Below are 13,098 nucleotides of genomic sequence, written 5' to 3'. Positions count from 1 at the left end.
GATTAGTATTATGGCAAAATGGGATGGACCATTCATCTTTTTAATGAAAAAAAATCTGAATTTAATCTCTTTAAAATATGATTGTTGGTTATGGCACTGCAGGTTTTCCCAAATGGGTGAAAACCACACATCATCGCTCTTTTTTGTGTAATTTAATCCATTGAGCTTGCAGACATATCAAGTTGTAATGAAAACGTCTTTTGTTTTGGTGTGATGTCCTTTTCAAATTCAAATTATCATTACATTTTCTTACTCCGAAGGGAGCTAAAATTGACAAATTCAACGCTCTGTTTTGAACGGTTTGATCGAGTTGGCTTGTTTTTTATAGGTAAATTCTTCGACAAGGCTTTAATTTGTTTATCATTCACATTAATTAATTGGGGTTTTCTTTCACCCAAATAAGCGCAGTGGTTATTGTGATACCATTACAAGAAAAGTAATTGGTCTTTAAGCCATACAATGACTATGCACACACACATATATATATATATATATATATATAGTTTTGATACGTTGTACATCTATCATGCACACTTATGTAAGCCGATGAAACTCACCTATTAGATGTGTATTTTTTCTATTTTTAATCACTAATAGATGAGTGTCGTCTCATCGGTACTCATATAATTTTGTACAATAAGTGTGCAAACATATAAAATTATATATACATGTATGCTAAAATTTTCAAGGAGCTTGTTGTTGAAGGCTTTATGCAAGTACAACTTTGCAAGATATTGCACAAATCAAAATCAAGTTATAAGAACATTAATTGACTTTTAACGATTTGATAGGCTATTGTGTGGTTGCTACTTTCTCACTTTATGTAATACTAGTGAAAATAGAATAACTCATCTTTGTACAATAAATACTTGAACTTTTACTTTTTTTATTTTTTTTATGAAAATTAAACTCGTTAGTCAGATAAATCATATTATAAAGTGTTGGTATTAAAAATTGAATAGATGAACAATAATAAATATTCTAATTTGGAACATATTACAGTAAGGCAAGTCTCATAATATATATAAGTGAAATAAGATGTCAAACCCCTTTCATTTCCTCTGCATGGAAGATTAAAGACAAAAACTTGTATGAGACGATCTTACGGGTCGTATTTGTGAGACAGATATCTTATTTGGATCATCCTTGAAAAAGTATTACTTTTTATTGTGAATATGGGTAGGGTTCATCCGTCTCACGGATTAAGATCTGTGAAACAGTCTCACATGAGATCCACTCAAGATTAAAATGTGTCACAAAGGGGAAATTAAATTATTTATGTTATTCTTATTAGAACATTGATAGAGGGATTTGGATTTGATCAAATGGCCCATTTATAATCCATTGGGCTGGCCCAAATTGCTTGAAGTTAATATTTTCCCTTCGTACTTAGAAAAGAACAAAGTAGCGCTTTCAATAGAAATTAAAAGTAGCGCTCATTTTCAAATGGAGAAAAGTCGTCATTTGATAGGAAATGCAAGTGACCCGACCCTAAATCTCCCATCCGTTTCCTATCGTTCGGATATCCTCGGATCTCATCATGCCTAGAATCTCATCCGCCGTAGAAATCCCGGAAGACCGCCGCCGCCGAAATCTTCGCTATTCTCCCGAATCACGTCAACACGACCGGCGCAACCGAAGCTACAGCCGGAGCCCTGGCCACATACGTGTCCGTGGCCGTGGTTTCAGAAGTCGGAGTCCCTATGACAACGGTGACAACAGGTACAATCGTTCTTCCCCAGACTACTCATATCCTGTGATCGACAGAACTCTTAAATCTGGCGAAAGAAATGAAATCAGTTATGATAATCAAACGAAAAGCTATCTCGATCGCGATTTTAGAAACGGACATGATGCCGATCCTGAGTCCGATGAAGATTTGAAAGGGTTAGGTTATGAAGAGTACCGTCGACTCAAGCGCCAGAGACTGAGGAAGAATTTGAAAATTTTTATATGGAATTGTACTCCTAGTCCCCCTAGGGATTCGAATATAGCGCTGGAAGGAAAACTAGAAGATGATGGAGTAGAAGACGAACGCCTTGATAAAGAGGGTGTTAAAGTAAAGCGGAGCATAAAAAAATTGTCAGAGAGTGAACCTGCGTCGAAGTCTACTGATTCTGAACCTGAGTCGGATGATTCTAGGTCAAAAACGAAGAGAAAGCTTAGAAAATCTGATTCAAGACGCAAAAGTAGGCGGACAAAATATGTTTCTGAGAGTGACAACGATTCTGAGTTGGAGTCTGCTGATTCTGAATCGGAAACAGATGATTCTAGGTCAAGGAAAAGGAGCACGGTCAGAAAATCCAGGTCTACACGCAGGAGTAAGAGATCAAAATCTGTTCCTGACAGTGATAGTGATTCAGAGGGGTCCAGTGATGATGAATCGGAAGAAGAAAGGAGACGACTTAGGAGAAGAAATAGAAAGAAGAGTAGAAAGACAAACACAAGTTTTAAGAGAAAGAACAGCCGTAAGAAGAGCTTATCGAGTGATCTTGGCAGTGGAGACAAAAGTGAAACTCAGAGTTCTGATGTTAATGATGATGCTAAGTCGAAGAAATTGAAGCATGATTTATCTACAAGGTCTGAAAGAAGCAAGAGGAAGAGAAAATCAGAGAGCCCCGGCACATATTCACGCGAGAGTGATTTTGATTCGGAAAAGGATGCAAATGGTGTTCAAGAAAAGGTGAATGAAGTTAATGTGAACGATGATGTAAAAAGCGAGGTGATTAAGTTCAAGGAAATGATTGAGTCACGGAAGAAGCCCGTGTCAGATGATGATGATGATGCAGATGTGGGTCCGATGCCTTTGCCAAGAGCAGAAGGGCATATAAGCTACGGTGGTGCGCTCAGGCCTGGTGAAGGTGATGCCATAGCCCAATATGTTCAGCAAGGGAAGCGTATCCCTCGTAGAGGTGAAGTGGGTCTTTCAGCTGAAGAGATTTCTAAGTTTGAGAGTCTTGGCTATGTGATGAGTGGTAGCAGACATCAGAGGATGAATGCCATTCGTATCAGAAAAGAAAATCAGGTTTACAGTGCAGAGGATAAACGGGCTCTGGCGATGTTTAACTATGAGGAGAAGGCCAAGCGTGAACAGAAGGTCATGGCTGATTTGCAGCGGTTGGTTCATCGTCATATTGGGCAGGATTCAGGTCCTTCTCACGACCCATTCAGTGGAAGGACTGGTGAGGAGGTTGAAGATGATTGATATGGTGTGTAAACTTTACCTCATTTCTTTTATAGTGAATACTACTTACTCATCTCTGTTACTTCTCTATTTGTTCTACTAAGAATGATTGAGGATAGGGACATAGGGTGGAAAAATGATAATGAATTTATTTATTTAGAAATACGTCTCAAGTCGTTGCTCTTTCGTAATTGATTTATATGTCTACAAGTTTTCATGGTAATAGGCACTTGTTTGAATCGGTATGATGTTCAATTGTTGTTATTTGCGTCAAATAGGTGATAGTATGTGACTCGCATGCATCTGCACAGTCACTCTTTGCTAGTAGACTGAACTGGCTTAGGGGAAGGCACTTCTCAGTGTGGGCATATCTGCTTCGTCCTTCGTCGTCCGTCCTCTGAAATCTGGAACTTAGAGAAAACTGGTGAATCAGCCCGGAATGTGAACCCGTCACTTCCAATACTCCTGTAGGTTTTGTAGGTGATAATGAATGCCACACTATGCGCTAAACGTAACTGGATAGTGAATCGTGATGTATTTTTTGAATACCTATCTAATGAACAAACTTTTGGTAGCTCTGTTAATGGGTTATATGAAGAATGTCTTGCCTCTTCTGTTCTTGTAGGTGATGATTAAAAGGCGAATTACTTTTAACTAAAGTTGGTGTTTGGATGAAATGATTTGAGTCGATTTGATTTCAAATTCATGTCTCAAATTTATTCTATCCATTTGGTTTGTAATTAGAATGGAGAGATGAAATATCTTAGGTTAGTTAAGTCCTTGTTATGTTTCGAGAATTGAAGGGTTTGCTACATTAAAATTTTCATACATTCTCAGAAAAAATGTTACTTAGTTTGAGTTTATTCATTTAAATAAATATTCTTGTGAGTATAATAATAATTTTTAAGAAAATATATAATGAATAAATATCATTATACTATACACCTATATAAAAAATAGAGAAACTTAGGCATCATATCATTGTATTTCTAATTGTTAGGAATTAATTAAGTACAAATAATGTCTTTTTTAATTAAAACTTGAAGAATCATTGATAATTATTCCAAAAATAATTAATATAATAATTTATTATTACAACGACATTTAAACCGGGTGGGACATTTAAAAAATGACTGAGTCTCATGTGAGATCGTCTTACGGATCTTAATATGTGAGACTGGTTAACTTTACGGATATTCACGATAAAAAGTAATACTTTTAACATAAAAAATAATAATTTTTCATTGATGATCCAATAAGATATTCGTCTCACAAATATGATCCGTGAGATCGTCTCACACAGATTTTTGTTTTAAAAAATATTACAATTTTAATCCATGATCTAAATTATTACTTATAACATTTATTTATATATTATTTATTATGTGAGTGCACGAAGTACCGCACACGTCTGCCAGAAACTGGGTTAGAGATGATAGCTCTCCACACCTGCTCTCGCTTCCCCATTTCTCTCGTCAATCCGTCGTCGTCGTCGTCGTCTTCTCTACAAATCAATTGCGACAAAAATTCTTCAAGAATTCGCCCTTCATTCGCCAAGCAATCACCCAAAACCAGAGACCAAAAATCTCTCAGAAGGAGTGGTTTCAGAATGGAGTCGACCCAGTTCAAGATTCGTCGTTTCTCGATGAAAACGGCGTCGTCCAAGACATGGATGGCTATCTCAATTATCTCTCCCTTGAGTATGATTCTGTTTGGGACACTAAACCTTCTTGGTAAAGTTCACTCCCCGTTGCTTCAAATGCTCTGAGTACTTTTTCATAATTAGTTTATGGTTTTGACTTTAATTCAGAGACTCTCTTCTAGTGGAGCTTCTCGTATTCTATCATGCACATTTGTTTGGGTTTCTTGATTTCTTAACATAATAGAAAATTCCCATTTTGACAATGTGAAAAACTCGAATCTTGGTGTTTTTGGGATCGCCTCTCTACCTCGAGTAAATGATAGTTTCAGATTGTTGGCTGTGATATATTCTCTTCTGTGGAAAATTGTCTGATTTTATTGCACTATAACTATCTTGGGACAATATAGTGCAAACACATATTTTAATTCTCCAAAATATCAAGAAAGTAGTGGTTGACTACTCGTGATTGCAGATGAATCATGCCTCAATTATGGATATTAATAGTCATATTTTTGTCTATCTCAGGTGCCAACCATGGACAATCGCTCTAACTGGAATTGGAATAATCACATGTAGCTGGTTAGTTTTGCACTCTTTGATAGTTTCCGGTCTCGTAGGGGCTTTTATTTGTGCGTGGTGGTACATCTTTCTCTACGCGTATCCAAAGGTATGATATCCATTTCGTCTACCATGATCTTATTAAAACTTCTTTAATTTTCGTAGCACGAACCGGGTGGAAAAACTCGGTTTGGACATAATTTAGCCCCTGATTGCGTCGTCTGCTTTAGGGATTTTCGTAGCGTGTCTTCGTTCTAACATAGATGACTTCATTTTGTTCCTTGCAACTAAAACCGGTTTGTTGTCTTCACAGGCATATTCAGACATGATTGCTGAGAGACGAAAGAATGTCACCAGCGGTGTTGAAGACACCTATGGTATAAAAACAGAGCAATGATCTCAAGGGAACACAGAGGTTGAGGCTCGAGGGCACAAGAGTAAGGATCATCAATGCACAACCTTTTTGGTGTAAAAATGTAAGGTTGATTGAAAACAAAGCACAAAGGCTCGTCTTTCAGAACATCGTAATAGATGATAAAGAAAATCTCACGAGTCTTGTGATCTTGAGGATTAAGGGTACGTTGTTTTGGCTGTTACTTGTCTTGTCTCGTTACGTTCGACATTGTTTGATTGAGTAATTATTACAACATATATAAAAACACTAATTGTTTTCCAAGATTTATTGAGGAAAACAAAATGTGATGGAGATATGTAAACTCGGCATGATTTTATGCAACAGTAATAAAAAATTTATTTAACATATCGCGTGTCCTATACCAATATTAATTTTTTTAGGTTGTAATATTAATAGTTTGATCACACATTACATATAAAACACCAATTCAATTAATTTTAATTTTTCTCAGCAAATGTCTCCAATCGATACTGTCCAAAGTTCCGCAGAATCTTGATGTTGTTGACGCATTACTAGGCAAAACAAAATGGATGAAACAAAGTGTGGCAACGTAAACCACGATTCTGATAAACAATATAAAGGGAAGCTAAACACTCGGTTTCAGGAAAGGAAAAAAAGCAGCAGCAACAGTTTACTTTTTTTTCCAGTGGTCTACATGAGAAGTTACACTTGAGCAATCAGGTGTATAGAACAATCGAGCGCGAGAAAACTTCCTGAAAAAGCACTCAACAGCCGGTTCCGAGCAATGGCACGCTCGTAGAGTTGTAGGATTTACAATGTCAAGAAATTGAACACACATTTGCCACATTTCAGAAGGCTTATATCGACCACTTAATTAACATGTACTATTGTTTGTTCGGAACCACCGAGGCCCAGCGTCTTTTGTCCAGAGATTGCATTGGTGTTTGCTACATTAATTTCACTGAAAATGAAGGAAACAGTGTGCATAACGAACCACGGACCATTACGGACCATTATGTCTAACCGATGTAATGGGAAGAGTTGGAATTCAAATGCATCGAAATATGTTGGTGGTGATTAATACCATGGCGTATTACATGTAAGTGTGGTAGAAATTAATACCTGAAGCATTATTTTACTGACTTGGTCAGACATATTTCTAGTCTCCATCTCTCACAAGTAATCGGCGAATATGGGACCTACATTGTCCTCATTACCGCTACTTTGATCGCTATTGTAACTGTGCTCGGGCGAAAAAGAACAAGGGGATCCCTCAGATGTATGACTTCCTATCAGTGAGGGTAGATTCATATCATTGTCACTGCTGGTCATCGGTTCTTCTACAAAACTGAAAACCAGAAACAGGAATCAGAAATGAATGAAATCGACACCCAAAATTGGACGCAAATGGAAAACAAATAGAGAAATTTCGTACCTTCCTTCTGTAGGAAAATCCGCAAGCACGCATAAATGAGGCCTTTCTTGCAATAAAAGTCCTAACGACGTAAAACTGCGTAATCGTGTACAAATGACCGTTATAGATTATGATAGAAGATGTGAAAATTTCCCACACAAAAATCAAGATATCAATAAATAGACCTTGGGGAGTAACATCGATGATACCAATCATCATCAGAAGCAAGTCCCTCTCGATTTGACACATCCTGTTAACAGCCAAACAAGTATTACACAATGAAAGCTGAAAGGGAATAAAGACAGGAAACAAGGGGGTGCATTTTGATTGAGGTATATGTAATTATGGATTGCACATTTGACTGTTGGATGAATTTGTACTGCTAAATTTCAAATCCACCCTCCATTAATGTAGTTAAATATAATAATAATTTGGACTTGAAATTATCCAAGATTTGTAAAATTTCAAATTCATTCCTCAATCATTCCCCAAATCAAATTTCTTCCTTCAAATGTACCCACAAGATTGATCACGACTAGGGGCACAAGCGAGTGTGAGCGGCTTAGTCGAAACTCAACTAGAACTTGATCTGACCGAGTTCGTATCAGAGCTACCAGAGTAACTATATATTAATTTTTTTAGAAGTTATATAATCTAAAGGTATTTTGGTCCATATAAATACAAAATTTACACTTTAAATTATGCTACAAATATTTTCAAAGTTTTCGAACAGAAACTCGAGTAACTCAATATTTTACAAGTCGAGCTCGAGTTTGAAATTGAATACTCGATCGAGTTGAGCTTGAGTAACTCGTATTACTCGAATACTCGAGCTCGATTTGTGTGCACCCCTAGATACAACAGAGAAAGGGGGTTGGGCGAGGAATCGCTATATACTCACAAGGTGCCTAAGGTATTTGAAGCGTCCTCCAAAAATTGCCGACAGCAACCGTGAAACTTCAGCCTGAAAGAGATAACTTATTGACAAGTTAAAAAATGCTCTCCATTCTTTTGCATTAACCTTCAGTTACTATAAGAAAAGGAAAAAAACTCACTTCTCTCAAGTGCATACAATCTCGCAAAATCAAAACCTCCAACAAGTTTCCACCTGTACAGCCACCAAGATTCCTGAAAGCAGACGTGTTAGGATAAGACATAAATGGCCAAGGGGTATTAACATTACAAGTCAGAAAAAAAGAAAGTAAATGTACCTTAGAAAGTCGCCAGTAATTGAATACGATGTTGAAAAGTCTACAAATTTCAATTGGTGGAATCCCTGCACGAATCCAACTTTCAAGTGTATTCATCGGACACAAAATTTCCAAAACATCCCATAAAAAGAAATTGCTGGGGGTGGGAACAAACGTGTCAAAAAAGTAATGACAAGCAAATGAGCAATGATACCTTTAAAAATACACGAAGTTTTGTGTCCTGTAATTTGAATCCTCTTAGTCCCAATGTTGATATGTAAGGACAATGAGTCACTAGATCATGGCATGTAGGTAATTTTAAACTGTCATCTCTACCTGGATAAAACAATACAGTGTGAGAAAAATGCCTATTCAGCACTTACGAGAACATGATTATATAAGAATCAACCTGTTTTTGATGACTCAAAAAATAGTCGCTCTAACAGAGGGCAAGATCTACTCACTGACTCCAGTGTCTGGCTCAGTTCAACATGACTGTCACAAAAATGTTGTCTCACATAAAATAGTAAAAATGCATACACATAGAGACTATAACAAGACAACTGAGGAAGTATCTTGATATAGAGTTCCGATAATATCTTCATACATTCAAAACTAAATCATCAACACTTCTTCATGAGGTGAAGACATAAAGTGAAAGAGAAGCATGCAGCTTTCCCTATAACATGAGTTGCAAATAATATAGACACTGCGACCATTATAACGTGAATTAACCTTGTTCTTGAAGAAAATGAGGCCACAAAAGCATCTGATTCAAATCACCAGAGAGGGACATGGAAAATGCAGTACAAAAAATACACAAAAAGAAGTCTGGCTAGCAAACAGATACTCAACATCGAGTTTCCTAATGTCATTAATATCGAAGTCGAAAACCAAAAAATTGGTTTTCACAATCCGTAGCGCTACAGTCCATTTTATTCTCATTAAAGAAAGTACTACAAAATCAACACAACAATCATGAAAAAAGAGAAACTAACCCAAAAAAAGTTCCAAATTCTACATAACTGAAATTCAATGATGCATATTAACCCAAACACAGCATATTTCTCTTAAAACTTAAGAATTTCCCAGAAGAATAGATGATCATCAATTATACTAGCTGCAGAATAGGAGGTTTCAGATATGGAAACCTGCTTGTCATTTGCCATCTAAAGTAGCAACTAGCAACAATAATATGAAATGACAAAAAGTAGTGTGTTCTATTCTATGGACCCTTGGTCGGTAAATTAATGCTGACTTAATTTGTCCTTGATGTTTCAGCTGCATCGAACTCTGAGTGTGTTATATCATGGATTTACAGTGAGTTAGGTTTTGTTGCAGAAAAATTAGGAGAGTACAACTGAATCAAACAGTAAGTGGTGATACTCACAGTCCCACAATTTCTAGATCGAGCAAAGACTGACAAGCCATTAATGCAGCACCAAATGCAGTGTTGTCCATTCTTTCAATATTGAAAAGGTGTAACCTTCTCAAAAGAGCCCTTGAAATGGATAAAAAAAGTTGAATGAGACAGGACGACTCAAAGCTTTAAACAACTTCAAAACCAAAAATACACAAAAACATAAGTGTATGAATGAATGTTACCCAGGACCACCACCATCAGCAATCAATGGAGCCAGGCACGACCTAGTAAGTGTAAATGACTCTTTTCCTTGTCTAGAACGTTTATCATTCCACAATAATCGTGATGCATCTAAGAAATTCCTTGTAGAAATACCCAGGGTTGGATAAGAACCTAGCAATGCTACAGGGCATGGCACAACTCCAAGCTTGAGAGATCTGCATACATGAGGACAGTCAGTGCCATATTCTATAAGGCCATGTGCTCGTAGATAACAAAACTATGAAGAGGCATATATCTTCTCATGCTGATGCAGAACTTCGGCAGATTCCAGAACAACAAAAACCACTATCCAATCACGAATTTACTTCCCCATATTAAATTGAAACTACAAATAAACAAGGGAATATATGTAAAGTCAGAACAGGTCCACTAGTGGTTGGTACCAAGAAAGGAACTAATATAACTGCAGTTCATAATCATTAGCAGTAGACTAGTAGTTATAAGATAACGTGAATTCTGAAAGTTTCAAAGGCTCATAGCCTAGGATGTAGGAGTCATTTCAAGTTTTTTTGGCACGTGACATGCTCCATAACATTATCCAGAACCCAATTTGAAATAGAGCTAAAGATGGATGCTATTGTTTAGAAAACATTGTGTTGCAAGGCCAACCGCTAAACTTACATTGTCATTGCCCAACATTCTACCACAAAAATCACAAAACAGACAAGATCGCTGCTTACCAGTGCTTCAACAAGATTATAATGAAAAGGCATTTCAAAACAGAGAAACAGAAGTTCAGCCCATCTGCCCATGGAACCTACCTCAGTTCTTTCCCAGCACGTTGAATCATGGTTGAAACTACCATATTGTTGACCTTTGGAGCTACTGCTGTCAAGTCAATATTGGAGTAGCACAATGGGTCTGCAGCACACTTGTGGAAAAACAAACATGCAGCGGCAGCTTTACATAAGCTTTGAGAATCAAGTGAAGAAAATACCTGGCCAGCATATGGAGTTAAGAACTCAAATGAGGGGAATGTGGAAATCAACTAATATCTACATCAACTTAGCACAAAACCATCATAAATATTTTCTCTATACCCAAAGCACAGTAGCGTTTAATGAAATGCAATTGAATTTTGAACACGGTTTCAGATGACATAAATGAATCTAAACAAAAGACTCTATCAGCCAAATATCGTCCTCTTCAAGTAAAATCTCGTCACTGAATCATTTAAGAACCAGAAGCATCAACATAAAAATTGTGTCTCAGATCTATAAATACAGCTCAACGTACTAAATTTCACGACAGTTAAATGCGATCTTAGTCGTTTCTAACCAGTCGCCTGATTTCACAGATATGAAACACCACAAAAAAAGTATAATTTCAGGAAATGGATCCGCAAAAATCAGTAGGTGATGAACAGAACCTTGATAGTGAGATCAGACGGTAACGCCCAACGACAGCGTTGTGCATGGAAGCACGCCTTCGGGCGGATCGATTGGCGGCTTCAGTGAGAGCCAAGCCAAGACGAAAGGCACGGTCGATGACATCATCCTTATCAGAATCGTAGGGCCTGGACTGAACTATGCGGTCGACGGAGAGGTCAAGCGCGACCCCTGATGAATCGGGAAGTTCTAAAAGCGATTCCAACAGCCAGTCCAACGGATTAGGGCCGGGGATTCGCGTTGCGTCCGGGAGCGAGGAGGAGCAGGGGCGTTTGAGCTTGGGGTTGCAGGTGGCGGAGACGGTGGGGCAGTGGAGGAGAAGACTGGTATCCATCGGAGATGTTGGATCAGTAAAGCTTTTTTTATTTATGGTAATATATTTTCGGGGTTAGCAAAGAGTAAAGGCGGACTGCTTCAAGTGGGAGACGAGAGGAGAGAGTGACACGTGGGATGTAAATTTGTCCACATGTGACCCTGATTGCGTCACCTTTTCGCGTCACCATATCGGCGAATCGCTCCTAAAGTATAAAACATGCCTAAAAGTTGTATTCTCTTTTTTTATCATAACAATTATGTTGTATGAATACTTTTCGATATTTTAAAAGTTTAATAAAAAATATCATCCTAAATGTATAATGAGAGGAGACGGTCTCGCGAATCTTTATCTATGAGATGAGTCAACTCTACCGTTATTCACAATAAAAAGAATACTCTTAGCTGAGCAACACGACGACGAGCTTTTACGAACTAAAGAAACGATGGAAGCTTTGGCCGCAAACATGGGAAGGGTTATAGATAGTTTTGATCCAAGATAACATTTGTCCACTGATATTGAATTGCTGTCACAATCCCCTCAAATGTGAATAGAGATCGACGATACTGGTAACTCTAGTTGATAGTGTTGTTTCTTCCTATCTCTAGCAACTATTCTGATCTTTCAGACATGAAATGTGATGTGCATTGAAAAAAGACTAGTCCGATTGACTGGCCTCATAATATTTTTATATTTATTTTCTTGTATGCCTGATATATAAATCATTAATGACACCAAATACGTAAGCTCTATATGGAATATATCAGGTGCGGTATTTTGATATAATAATATGAAAATTTAATATAAAACTGAATAATTAGATTTATGTAAAAAACTTTTAATAAAAAGAATTCTATTATAATATTTTATAGTGTACATTATTCATTGTGTTTGTAAAGAGAACACGCATTTCTTAATACTGAGAATAAACACCTCACAAATATTATAGAGCAAAATACTCAAATACTATGATATGAGAGAAAAGAACTGAGAATGAGATACTTGAATTAATGAAAAAATACATCTATTTATAGATGCAATTTGTTTGAACATATATTTCTTCCTTGTCTGAATGCATATATATGTTTCAAATTTTTCCACCTTTTTGACAAAGCTTAAAACATGTGCAATTTGTGTCAACCATTCAAAAGAACATACCATCATTAATTTGTTGTATGCCACCAAACAATCATTTGTCGACATTTATCTATTTGGAGTTTTGATTTAGAACTTCTCTATCGTCCAGACCATAAGTACTTGGATTAAAGATATCTGATATCAATTGAGCTAACTGATGGCTATCATGAGCCATGTGATTGCAGGACACAAAAATATTCATTTTGGCTCAGGTGCCCTTTTGGGTCAAGCAATCATGTCCCGAGAGACAA

At 37.0% G+C, this 13,098-nt stretch overlaps 3 protein-coding genes across 4 annotated transcripts; 2 read left to right on the top strand and 1 right to left on the bottom strand.

The window, feature by feature from the left end:
- Positions 1-1,450: 1,450 nt before the first annotated feature.
- On the top strand, positions 1,451-4,713 carry LOC140831679 (uncharacterized). Of its 2 annotated transcripts, none has more exons than XM_073195438.1 (2): positions 1,451-3,209; positions 4,575-4,713. In XM_073195438.1, exon 1 carries the CDS (start codon positions 1,541-1,543, stop codon positions 3,203-3,205), a length of 1,665 nt encoding a protein of 554 aa, XP_073051539.1. In that variant the 5' UTR covers positions 1,451-1,540; the 3' UTR covers positions 3,206-3,209; positions 4,575-4,713. The 2 variants fall into 2 exon arrangements, with proteins under 2 accessions (XP_073051539.1, XP_073051531.1); XM_073195430.1 differs by lacking the exon at positions 4,575-4,713 and adding an exon at positions 3,463-3,793.
- On the top strand, positions 3,671-6,144 carry LOC140808347 (uncharacterized). Its single transcript, XM_073165452.1, has 4 exons — positions 3,671-3,809; positions 4,575-4,917; positions 5,352-5,493; positions 5,698-6,144. Exons 1-4 carry the CDS (start codon positions 3,671-3,673, stop codon positions 5,779-5,781), a joined length of 708 nt encoding a protein of 235 aa, XP_073021553.1. The 3' UTR covers positions 5,782-6,144.
- Positions 6,145-6,342: 198 nt separating this feature from the next.
- LOC140831696 (F-box protein At4g02733-like) lies at positions 6,343-11,865 on the bottom strand. The gene is given in 13 exon segments (XM_073195449.1): positions 6,343-7,108; positions 7,196-7,270; positions 7,360-7,424; positions 8,076-8,138; positions 8,230-8,302; positions 8,386-8,450; positions 8,579-8,700; positions 8,774-8,859; positions 9,755-9,865; positions 9,970-10,164; positions 10,771-10,946; positions 11,379-11,410; positions 11,413-11,865. Coding segments are annotated over 13 exon segments (1,557 nt in total). The 5' UTR covers positions 11,732-11,865; the 3' UTR covers positions 6,343-6,933.
- Positions 11,866-13,098: the final 1,233 nt, after the last annotated feature.

Source organism: Primulina eburnea, chromosome 1 (genome assembly GCF_022965805.1).
Source record: "Primulina eburnea isolate SZY01 chromosome 1, ASM2296580v1, whole genome shotgun sequence".
In the NCBI taxonomy this organism is placed as follows: Eukaryota; Viridiplantae; Streptophyta; class Magnoliopsida; order Lamiales; family Gesneriaceae; genus Primulina; species Primulina eburnea.
The sequence above is the reverse complement of the archived record's forward strand: the minus strand, read 5'-3'. Positions and strand labels throughout refer to the sequence as shown.